The 12,590-nt window shown below is 45.4% G+C and overlaps 1 protein-coding gene across 6 annotated transcripts in view; it reads right to left on the reverse strand.

Moving 5' to 3' along the window:
- Nucleotides 1-12,344, reverse strand: part of LOC144734004 (uncharacterized) — a 45,121-nt gene extending 32,777 nt beyond the window's left edge. For all 6 annotated transcript variants that reach the window (XM_078616034.1, XM_078616035.1, XM_078616038.1 and 3 more), the window contains exons 1-5: nucleotides 12,248-12,344; nucleotides 8,913-9,299; nucleotides 5,722-5,859; nucleotides 2,848-2,986; nucleotides 845-1,032 (exon numbers count right to left, since the gene is read on the reverse strand). In XM_078616034.1, coding sequence (XP_078472160.1) covers nucleotides 845-1,032; nucleotides 2,848-2,986; nucleotides 5,722-5,859; nucleotides 8,913-9,143 — 696 coding nt within the window. In that variant the 5' untranslated portion in view covers nucleotides 9,144-9,299; nucleotides 12,248-12,344. The remainder of the gene's footprint in view (nucleotides 1-844; nucleotides 1,033-2,847; nucleotides 2,987-5,721; nucleotides 5,860-8,912; nucleotides 9,300-12,247) is intronic.
- Between the last annotated feature and the right edge of the window lie 246 nt (nucleotides 12,345-12,590).

Raw genomic sequence — 12,590 nt, forward strand, 5'->3', positions numbered from 1 at the left:
GGGGTATTGATTCGTTTTAGATCGGCCATCAATTGTAATCCATTTTAATATGCAATGGTGCCGTCACATGGGATATTAAAACTCATTACACTTCTGGTGAAAGTAAACCATAAATTGATGGCAAAAATTATACAGATTTTACGACTCAAATGTAGACCATTACCCATCTGCCCAACTCAAGTCCAGATTTTTGTTACATCATCCACCCCTTCCATAAAGTACTGAATAATACATTTTGCATCTGATGAGCAGGATTGGTGAAGACCATGGTGTGTGACCAATTGGGGATAACATGGACAGGACTTGATATAGGCCCGACTCAGGATGTGATACTGCGTACACACAAAAAAAATGCGAGTCAAAGATGCACTATAAAGGATTTAACTGCTGTGAAATGTGATGTTAGCGAGCACCTATTAAGGCTGGCAAGGCGCAAGAGGGCGTTGTGTGGCCGGCAACCATGCGTGGCCACCTTTGTCTTCCCAGTACTGATGTTTACACAAAACACCATGCAGTGTTGACCTAGGGGAGGCTGAGGATCGGTTCAGACATCACTCGTCACCAACGCTGGCTATGGCCTAGAACTCAACTGAGACTACTGGATTAGTAAGTGCGTGAACGACTACGCCGTCGCTCCACCTCCCACAAAAACAAAGATCACCTCCCGCGTAGCCTACATTGGTTATTGGGCCAATCACTGTTGGCGAGCACCTATCGAGTTCAACATGGCGCACGAGGGGGGCCGTGTAGCCAGCACCATGCCAGCCGACATACGCACCGCCACACAAATATGCACACGCGCGCACGCACACACACACACAATCGACCCCTGGGAGGGACCTACATGAGGGGGAGAGTATCCAGACGGGGGCGAGTCTGCGTTGGAGACTTGCTGAGCGCTGGCTGCCGCTGCCGCCAGTGCGGCTGCCCTGGGAGGCCGCTGGGGCGTTGTCTGGCCCGGCAACCGCGTCCCCGCCACTCCGCCCGCCGGCACCGCCTGCTGCTGGCCTAGCCCGCCCGGCGACATGGCGGCTGGGAGGGCGCGAGGGAAAGGTACGTGTTGTTGACAAGCGCTCACGGCTAGTAGGAGTACAAGACACGGCGCTCCCGCTCGTTAATGAAAGTCCGCACAGGGTGAGTCGTTTTCCAATGCCTCAGTTTTTATTTGCCTTAAGCACAGCGACACACAATAGCGACACGAATACACTTGCGCGTTGCAATACCGAGTAAGCCTACACACTACGGACGAGTAGGTTTTCGCGGGCTGCGCTGTATAGATCTCCGATGTGTTTCCGGACTACAGAGCGTGTCGTTCGGCAAGACGTCCGGCGTTTCGCACCCACGTCAAGGCATCGTGACGAAAAAGCTCCCAGCACGTGGAGCAAAACGTCAGACATTGTGTCGAAGAACGTGCGGTACAATCCAAACAGACACCGGAGATCTAAGCCTACAGATGGATTTTATCTTAATAACTGCATATGAGAAAGTTAAGAACGCAATAGAACCAACTAAAAGAGGTACGTTTCTAAAGATAGAAGCACCTATGTTTACAACACTATAGAATCAGTATCAAGTGACAATTACACGCACCTGACAATTCTGTAAGCTACGTTACGTGCAGGAATATAGCTAAAAAGATTTAAAAGTTAAGCGTAAAAAAAAACATCATCCCAGGTTTGTCTGGGTCTGTCACAAAAGTCCTACACTCGAAATTAGAGCTGGGCTATTCAGCCAAAAAGTAGAAATTTATAGATCTGGACAACAACACTGAGTGGTTTTGACGGAGCTATGTGGTCAGGGTCAAGGTACATTTTGCTGTCAGTGTCAATTTAAACATCGTTTTGTGTGCGATGCTAATACACAGAGTGACAATGTCTCAGTATAACGCAACTGAGAATCAATGCCAAACAGGTAAACTTTCAACAATATCCTAAAGTATTAAATTGTACAATATGAATATACATGTGTTTTGAGCTATGTTAACAATTATACTTTGGGTGTATTTTTAAACACGCTAATGCCGTGCACATGATTGTTTGACAGTTTACATAAAAAAGGACGGTTAATTCTTTATTTTGTTTTAACTACATATTTCTTGCTTCTATCGACCAAACATGTTTTCATACGTTTGGATTTTGTTTTACCATGCTTTGAATCATTACATTATTTTCAAAAATGATTACAATTGCTGCAATTTATCAATCTAAAGTTTCTACTTATTTAACCCAGATCTCGTTTCAAAAAGTAGATGTTCAATCTCAATGGGCTGCCGGTTACATGTAAAGCCCTTTTTTATTAATCCATAAGCATTTGTCCCCCCGAAGCATTTAATTAGTAGTGACAGTAACGTTCCCTCCCGAGCCAGATGGAGATGACGTCACACGTCACATACCGTGCATCGTCCAGAGATGGCGTCACACGTCATGAAGCCGTGGACAAGCGAGGACAGAACATAGCGTGTGACATCAACGCCTTGGCTGAAAAGGCTTAACCATTCAGCGCCGCGTTTATATTTTGACCGCCAAATTTTGGGGAAGCCTTTGATCAATAGGGGCGGTCCCTAATAGCAACACAACTTTACACAAACATTTTGAGTTGCGTTGGATCATCTTTATGAGAGGTACTGTGACCCCATGTTAAAGAGGCAGGCAGACAGACAGTGCTAATGTATTAATGCTGTCAACCTTAATTGTAAAAAAGCATTAAAAGGGAAATGTATGCGTGCGTTTGTGTGTGTTTGTATGCCCAGCGCAGCTCTGACTGGGCAGTAGGGTATCTTGTATGCCCAGTGTGTGCTGAAAGGGTGGGGAATAGTGGGTGGAGGAGGAGACCATTACGGGGTTTTACCTGTCGACTTGCGACCCCGGCCTCTGGGCCCGCGTGGCACGGGCTGCGCCAGCTCTATCTCCTCCACGGGCATCTCGGCCACCTTCTGCAGGAAGAACTTCTCCAGCGTCTGCGCCATGAGCACGATGTCGTCGTTGGGCTGTGGGGCACACGCGCGCGCAAGAAACGCTGCGTGCGTGAGATGCGCGGATATCGCAGAAGCAACGTGTCGGTTCATTGCTGGTGGTAACAGCTGCAGCGAAGGCGCAGCAAACCCAAAGGAAGCACTGTGACAATGCACTGCTGGTGAAACACGTGACAGTTAATCTGGTCAAGTGTGAATTTTTTTGCAAATATGCTGCTAGGAAAGGTGAACCTATAACACATTGGAGGAATAAACAATCTCTTTTAACTATGTAATCAATTGCTCTTTCCATGCGTTTTGTACAGTATCTTGAGATGCAGTTGCAATCAGATGCTACATACATCGAAATGATATTGTATCACGATTGCAGTGATTAAATACATTACTTATTTTTTTTTACAAATTCACTTTCAAATAATTGTGAAGTATCATACATGGGCAGAAAGTATGTCAGTATATGCAAACATTGCTTTTGCCAGTAGTTAAAGTAAATATTGCTACGAGGTGAGGAACACAAAGATGCACCGATTAATCCAGGAAATGTGTTTTTGAGATCAATTATTTGGCCACTGGAGCTAATCCCACCATATAAGAGATATAATAAAATCGAAATGGTAAAAAAGAACAAAAACATAAATGTTCCTTGAATGAAATCCAGACACATAATTGTGACAATGTAACAAATTCTAGATCCGAAGCTTTCGTGCCTGCAAGGATTCATACTCTTTGGTACAGTCACGTAGGTAAAACAATTAATAAAATAAAATAAGGCAACACAAGCCTCCCTCACGAGGGACGCTTGTGTTGCCTCCGAAACGTTGTGATTTAATTTAGTTGTTTTCATTTATTTACTTTATTGTTTTACCTACGTGACTTTACCAAAAAAAACAAAGAGAATGTACCAAATATCCGTGAATGAGAAAAGGAGTAACTCATTACATTCTGAATAGCTATTATCGCTTTGGAAAGATGTTAAGGGATCTGCCAGTCTATACGTTTTAATACATTTCAATTAATTGTATCAAATGAAACGTTGTGCTTAAAATACAACCTGGAGCAGCAGCACACTACTAGCATGGCATTTCAGTGATCTGGAGAACATTGCAAGCTGCAGGCACTTGTCCACTGCAGTTCAGCAAAACAACTTTCTCGCAGCCAGCAAACGGCACAAAAACAATGTTCTCAGCAGAACGTTATTTTCACGAATAAAAATTTCAAGTGTTTTTGCGGCACACCATTATTTTTTCTCAACAACTGCATTTCACCCCAACACACACAAATGCCAAATTTAATTCCAGTCAGCGGCAAGCTCCGACGGGAGAAATAATCGTGCCGCGCGTGATGTCACGCACCCACGGCCACAAGCACACACGCGCCCCAATGTTCTCTCGACTGCTGTCGACAAACACGCGAAGATAAAATATTTTCAAGAGGGCCGCGAGAAGCTGTCTGGAGCAGCAAAAATGCGGGTTTGCTAAAAAAAAAAGATAAAAATCACCGAGTGATCCACGCAAAACGTTTCCAAGAGCTGTCGGGAAGCACGACTCGCGCTCTCATTTGAAGGCCCAATGCATACCAAGCCTTATCGTGTGTGAAAGGCATCACACAGTCATGCATAACCACTTACTGCAAAGATCGCAAGGTAATAACACAGCCTCCTAGGACACCCAAGCTCTCAAATTTATCTTATACATATGTCCTCACTTGTTTGGCAAATGGTGTGTAATGTTTTCTCTAATGGAACCTTACCGCGAGTGTTTTAAAAGTAATGTTTTACGAACTCAACTTGTGTTCCAGAACATTTAATTTAATTTAAGTTGATACACATCATTCGTGAAGAATTATGTATTTCTCATTCGATTTTGTTTTTATTTTCCTTGCTCTATTTTGTTTCAGCAATTTGTCATTCTGGAGACACAGGTCACTCTTGCGAATAAAACTCCTATCATGGAAGAGTCCTGTCTCTCTTCCGTTCCCACCTGGTTAAACACAGAAATCTAAACTACAGACTGAATGCAATCGACCAATTCTAAACCCATGAAAGGACTGAGCTGATGCAACTTCAAACTGCTAGATCGGCCACTTGATTTTGCTGGAAATGTTCACCATCTATGATGTTTACATCTCAGTGACCAACAAATAAAGTATAATCCATAGAGGTTTTGGGGTTATACCACGTAAATATATAAATGTGTCGTTAAACCTGGAATAAATGAAATACATGTAACTGAGATATTTTGTATTTAATTTGGATGTTTAACATCAATTATGTCACCAGAAAAGCCTCAATTTCCAGACATGTTCGTTCAGGAGGGTCCTGCATTGATATATTTGGCCAATTCCATTTTAACGAGCATCCAAACACTGAAATCTCCCGGCACGTGGGGGAACTACGTCAACCATCGCGCCGGACACAGCTTGGTGCAAAATGGAGAAAAAAAATCACTGAGTTCTTTTACAGCAGAACAATTTGGGAATATCTACATGGTAGAATTTGTACATTGAGTAAACTAGAACACAGGGAAGGCCCAATCATAGGAATGGCAAAACGCAGATGCTAACACAGGTGATCAAACCCACTTTCTGTACTACGATCTGCCAAGCCATGTTGGGGCGTTTTACCCCCCTCCGTGACCCACCTATCCCTTCCAGGCAGTGGATTACAGGAGTGTACATCACAGCCTGGCAAAGCAACTTCAAGCGGCCCGTAAGTCAATGAAAGGCGTGAAGCTGCACCATGCCCCACTGACCCGATTGTAGATGTAGCAGTTTGTGAACATGGTGCTGAAGTCCTGGATGCACTCCACAGCTGTGAAGTAAAAGTTTGACTCCAGTCTCTTCTTGATGGTTCCCATGTCCATCGGGTTCTTGATAATGTTGTAGTAATCCTTTAAAAACAGAAGACAGTTGCTTGTTAAACAAGGAACAACAACACTTCTTCTGTGACATGAAAGCTCGCAACTCAGTTTAGCTCAACTAATCGTATCCAATATGTGCAGTAAACAGAAGTTTAAGTGCAAAATAGTATTTTTCAATTCTATAAAACAAAACAATAATGTAAGGCCCTTTGTCAATTCCGCTGCTGGATCAATGCCTCCACGTGCTTTTCCGTCACGAGGGTTCTGTGACTATATTTTACTATGCTGGTCAGTGCTCATTGTATGTATGTTGAAGTTGTACCGTATGTAGCCAATCGTGCGAATCGGAGGTGTGGGAGGAGAACAAACAAAACTAGTGAGGGGTACAAACATCAAATATCATTAACCAACGAACTGGGTTCATGGCAGTGCGCTAACCAATCTGCAACTGCTGCACCATTTTACATGGATTAAATAATCACAATCAACTATGACCATTCCACTGCTAGATTAAGGCCTACAACAAAGCTCATGTCATGAACAAATTATATTTATTATGCTAATAGCCGATACATGTTTTTGTATACATTACATAACATTCAATATTTTCATGATACTAGCGCTTCTGGTTTGATAAACATTATCTCAATATACGCATTCTTATCACCTTACAGTGGTACACTGAACATTTCAAGTGTACCGAGAGCACAGCTAATCCAAGCCCATTAGACAGAGGTTAGCGTGTAAATTATTTAGGAGCTACAGTATCTCTCAATACCCATCGGACAGGGGCACACGAGCCGAGGGAAGTGACACATGTAATCACGCCTCGAACTTTTAACGCAACATCAGATCACGCGGAGAACATTGCAGCCTAGGAGGGGGGCAGGCGGGCGGGGGTTAGAACCAGACATGGCTGTTTGCACACAATCACTGGCAGATAATGGAGAATTAGGTAACAGGAGGTCGTGTAAGCTGCCTGCGTACTCTAACGACCCTGGGAAAAGCGTCGGCAATGGAGGCGGTGTTGTCTGCGCACAGGACAAGGTCACTGGCAGAGCAAACGAGGCTGGCCACATCCCCAAGTTGTTTTTCTCTGCACCGGTTACACTATTTTACAGAGTGGCTATAAAACACCCGACTCTCCGAGCCGCTGCAAAACGGGCGTAGGTGTGTACGTGCACCTGTTGCCTCCCTCAAATATACAGCTCACGACGGGGCGCTCGTCAATGCGCACGAGACATAGCTTGCCGTGAAGCAGCGTTCAAATTATATAACCGGGCTGCATTATATGACACATCCGAGTCGCTTTGTCAAATTGTAAGTAAATATACATTAAGTATGTCGTCCGCTTTATGAAGCAGAGCGTGACACCCTCAAATTGTTTAAAAAGAATAATCGGAAAGTGATGCTGTTGCTGTTGCTGTCGAGAGTGTAACTTTCACCGGGTCCAAAGAGCACTGGCCAATGTTCTGAGGAAAGCCTGTCATTATTTCACGCCGGCTGCACCCAGGGAAATGTTGTTAAGAGTTGAACATGCCAGGTTTTGTAACACTTCGATTTTGGCAGCAAACGAGTAACAATTCTCCACACAAAGTGAGGGAACATTCCTACGCCGAGGGGGTAAAAATTTGGCAAAGCGCACTTGGCACATCCGCACGACAAGCTTGGCGAAATATTCTAAGTTGGTGAATGCAAATATTATGGGGCTGGGAGAGGTGAAGCTAAGCGACACCCCCTTTCGTGCTGCACGATGTGGAGTGCGTCAAGGAAGCTAAGCAACCTGTCCAGTGTCCCATTTACAGAGGGGCACAAACGATCACAATGGAAGCTTGCTATTGTGTGCAATCAATTTTGATTTAGAACAGGGCGACAACCTATTCCCCTGATCATTGCAAAATGACAGAGCTGGGCAAAGCCACACCTCTCACTCGGGAAATCACATTGTCTATCGGATAAACTGTTAGCCCAACTCAAATTGTACGTTTTTAGGGCACCAATGTAAAGTTTGATATTCAACTTTAATTCAGTCAATCTGTGCCCTCTCTTCTAAAAGGACACTTGCCTGGAATATCAGTCTATTGTATTAATAATTGTGTATACTCTATTATAAGGCAATGTTATTGGCAGCAGAGAACAGTGGAACAAAACCCTCTGTTGCGCTGTAATTCTATGCTTCCTTCAATCCATCCGCATTGACCAAGGGAGTAGTACGTGGTCAAACAACCCCCACGACTTACAGGAGTAGATTACAAAAGAGGTGCACATATACATAATGCAATGTTAGTGATGGATCTCATGTACATCTGCCAAACCAGTACTTTGATATTTATTTTGATAAATGTTGTCTATTACTGTAGCAGATAAACACACATGATAGCAAGGCTGGAGCATGTTTTACGATAAACACACAACACTATGTACCAGTGTGCAGTACCCCACTCCATTCCTTACCTAATTGGTCAGGATAGATATGTAACGGTAAGATGTGTGCTATTGTACTATATACAATGCTAACTTGTCGCACCTCCGATTAGCACGGTTGGTTACGTACGGTGCGAAAGAAATTCAACATACATACATAGTCAAATACTCATTCCTGGCTGCCCTGCGATATATCTGGAGTGGTGTATCCAGTCCCTATCTCACGGTGCTTGATAGAATGCAACATAAGGCAGTCACAGGGTGATTGATGATCCAGCACTCTGGTCACTCGCTCACTCCAGTTCGTTGACTTATTTAATCCTCGATCGCTATCATTACTATTTCCGTGAGCTTCACTCTCCCATTCCGCACCCCATGTTGAGGACTTTCTACCAGAATAACAGTTGTGTAGTGTGTTCAGCCACCACACTGCGGGTCAAAACAATTATCTTTCTGCTTAATGCCTTGCACTGCTCGCCTTTGGAATTCCCTTCATCTATTTTCCTAAGCTTTTATAACCTTGCTCAATTCATGAAATGTGTCAACTCTTTTCTATTACAACCATGATTGTGCGGCTTGTTGCTTGTTATTTTACATTTCGGACATTTGCTCATCAAAACAGAGACACTCGGTGAACAGAGTAATACTCAGTTGCTTACCGGCAGGTTGAGCTTGGCAGCATCGACGGGATGATGGAAGGGCCAGGCAAACTGATGCTTCCACAAGGCCTTCATGACCACCTTCTGCAGGTACTGCAGCTGATTGGTGAGCCGGCCTGGCTTGACAGGGCTGGATGTCTCGGGGGGAGACGGGTTGACACTCTGGCTGGCGGCGGTGGCCGCTGCGGTGGCAGGCTGAGCGCCCTGCGGCGCGGCTGGTATCGCAGACATGCTCTCCTGAGTGTCAGTCAGCCTCTCTCTGGCGCCCGTGCCGTTCAGATGAAGAGCCAGCTGAAAGGTTCACTCACGCCTTGTAGAGATCGACACTTGGTATCCTTGTTATTTTTGTAACTCCGCGGCTTGGATTACATTATCACCAACCTCCCCCTGATGGACAAGAAAAAACAACACAAGGTGCGCAGGTTAGAGTTACAGGTGGTGAAGGTGCAGCCCTTTTTCCACTGCTGAATCAAGAACCTCTACTGGAGGGAGCTCTAGTGGACCCCTCTCGAGGGTATTTTGGCCTACTCATATTTAAGGTGGTGGTGGATACCAACACTTTACCCCTCCACACTCGACCTGTCTGTCGACTGATATACCCAATGATATTCCTGGATGGACAGAGGTGGGGCCGGAGATTTAAGAAATATGCATAATTAAGAAGCATACATCACTACCGCGCCGTTAGATCGAACCGGCGACCTCTGGATTGCAGGTCCAGTGTACTAATCCATTGCAAAGCGGCAGCATTCCTCAGTGACATCACTGCACTATTGTTATTATTACACAAGCTGCGTGTAGCAATGTTGAAATCATGTTGCTAAGGTAGCAAGCCATTCAACAAGGAACCTATTTACTTCACAATATGAACGTGAATAATAATAAAAACAGACCCAGAGACGAATGTGATTTCTTATAATATACGATACGTGGAAAAGCACTCGTGCAACTTAAATAGCTTAAACATAATTCACCACTGTGGAAGGCTATAACCATCGCGTTAAGCATGCTTTCCAAGTCCCCTCTGTAAATGACCGATCTCGTCAATTGTGCAAATGCAATCTATATGCATCACTTCTGTTGTCCCTCTCGACAACAAGATAGCAATAAAGCAATAACGCCTTTTGTGGCAGTAAACACTGGATCGCGCAAAACAACACGACGGCACGGCAATTCTGCCCTGCGAGTCTCTCTCCTCGTGTAGTACGTTTTTAACACGTGCGCGCTTACAAACACAACCGCTGCTGCACCCCATAACAAACCCTGCCACAGCAGGCGAACACAAAACTCCACCGGACCACCAACACGTGCACTGCCACCAACCACAAGCGAACACACCAACGATCAGGAAACCTACTTTGGAGACTGTCTGGCGCGTGTGAGCGGGCGTCAGTGTATGTCTGTGTGTGTTCCAAGTATGTGACAACACTTGCCAAAACAAAATATGTAAGCTATACCGGTGGGATCTTTGCCTTTATAGGTGCTCGGTAACAGCTCTCGCTACAATAGTTTAAGCATACAGGCGATGCGTGTTTGGATGTGCGCGTATGCATGCGTATCCAAACGTTTGTTATATCTGTCAGAATGTGATTATATTGAAAGTATATATGCGTGCATACTTATGCGAACATTCCATTTGATTGCTGTGGGTTTTCTGCTGTTTTTGGAGGCAAAAGACGTGGCTGGGTATGTCCCGTTACCTGCTAGCAAGCCTTCGACTTTTCACGTGGCCTCAAAGGGCACCTAGACTGGCACAAGTGCTGTGGTGCCGTCCCGCCACTTAGTGACGACTGGCGGCTGTTTTGTTGTGTGCTTATTTATGTGATTAGGAACACGTTTTTGTGTCTGTCCTGTGTTTCAAAATGTGTGATTGTATGTAAACATCTAAGTACGTACACTATCTGTATTGTGCCCATTGGTTTGTGTACATCAGCTTAGACGTGTATAAGTTAATGTTTGTGTTTATATGCACGTGTATACCTTTGTTTTTGTTAGTGTTTGTGATTATACAATATTAAGGTGCATGTATGTGTGTATATGTGCATGTTTGTACGTATGTGTATGAATGTTGAACTTATTTCGCCCCGTACGTAGCCAACCGTGCTAATCGAAGGTGCAGGAAAAAGACAAACTAAAACATAAAACGCAGTTTTGTTTATATGTGTTCGTGTGGATGTTTTTTGTAAGCATGTGAGCGCGTGGGTTTGTGTGCATTGGAAGCGTTTGTGTAAGCACGGCAACTCCCGCGCGTGTCGGAAATGTTACGTCTCTGTCGAGACTTGCCGTTTCCTCGCTTGCCATGTTTACGACAAGTACCTATAGGCTATTCATGCTCGGAGACGAGCAGTATTGGTCGAGGAAGACTGGCACGCTTACATGCACTTTATTTACAAGAGCCTATTTTTTTAAAGTTTATTTTAGAGACACTTGATTTGAATATGGATGCGCTTCAGTTTTTTTCAATTATAAAGATAGCGGTTTTCATAAAAGAGTTCAAGCAAGACCCGAGATGCAATGTCTTAAATGTTGAATATGTGTTACAATTGCAATCGTAACAGTGAAAGGCGCTCCCAATGCCTACACACGAGTCATAAATACTACAAAAACAGAACATTACGTCAATGCATATGCACAACAAACAAAATACTGTACGTGCACATATAAAGTAAAATATCAGCCACGATAAATCCACTGCTGGATGAAGGCCTCACTTAAAATGTGCAATATAGGCATAACACATGTTCAAAGCACGTACACCGATACATGAAAATATTACAAGCTAGGAAATACTGATGTACGCTGTGCATGCGTGAATGCTTGTGCTCAGCACCAATTTCTTTTATTATAAATGTGGAGAGGGCGCTAAGTTTACATCTCGGGCCGGATAACGGGAGTCAGAACGAGGACACCCTTCTCGGCTCAGCCGGGGCTGGGGCGTACCTTAACCGGCAGTAAAACCAGGCAAACAGCAAGGCTTTGGCCTAGATGCGGGCCTGCGCCCAATAGCAGCGAGCGTCGGCTTCGCGGCATCATGCGCTCCCATCTACCACCTCGACTAACAATTAAACCACCCAGTCATCCAACGACGACAAGGGTTACACATCAACATCGGCGCGAAAACGGGACGGACAAAACCCGCCTTTGCGCTGAGCCGTGCCGATTAAAATGGCGGGCGCGCTGTGGCCCCCGCCAAACCGACGTCGGCCTCGACCCCTCTCACCCCGCGCGCGGCAGCCTCCCCGCGCCCCAACAACCGCAACAAACGCGCGCAAGCAACGGCGCGAGCGACGCGAAAAAAAAGGCCACGCGCCGAAGGGAAACGCGGCGCCACTTACGCCGCCTCGGACTCCCGAACAACGGGGCTGAACCAGTGCTCTCCCTCCCGTGCGCAGCGCCCACCTGATTGGCCCTGGTGGCATCACGTGGCGGTGCTTCGTCAACGCGTACGGGGGGGCTGCGTCATCGCGTAGGTGCGTCTTGACGTCATCACGCACGGTATAGTTCCGCCCCTTACGTCAGAGAATCTCGCGCAATTCTGCGGGCGCGGAGTGATTCGACGTCATCACGCAAGTAGTCCGACGTCATCGCGCAAGTGGCGTCGGCACACGCGCGAGTGGCTGCGTCATCACGCACGGCACGTGGTCTCCGCCGTCCGAGAAACGAGGATGTCTGTAGAAA

Source organism: Lampetra planeri, chromosome 49, assembly GCF_965212315.1.
Source record: "Lampetra planeri chromosome 49, kcLamPlan1.2.h2, whole genome shotgun sequence".
NCBI classification, from domain to species: domain Eukaryota; kingdom Metazoa; phylum Chordata; class Hyperoartia; order Petromyzontiformes; family Petromyzontidae; genus Lampetra; species Lampetra planeri.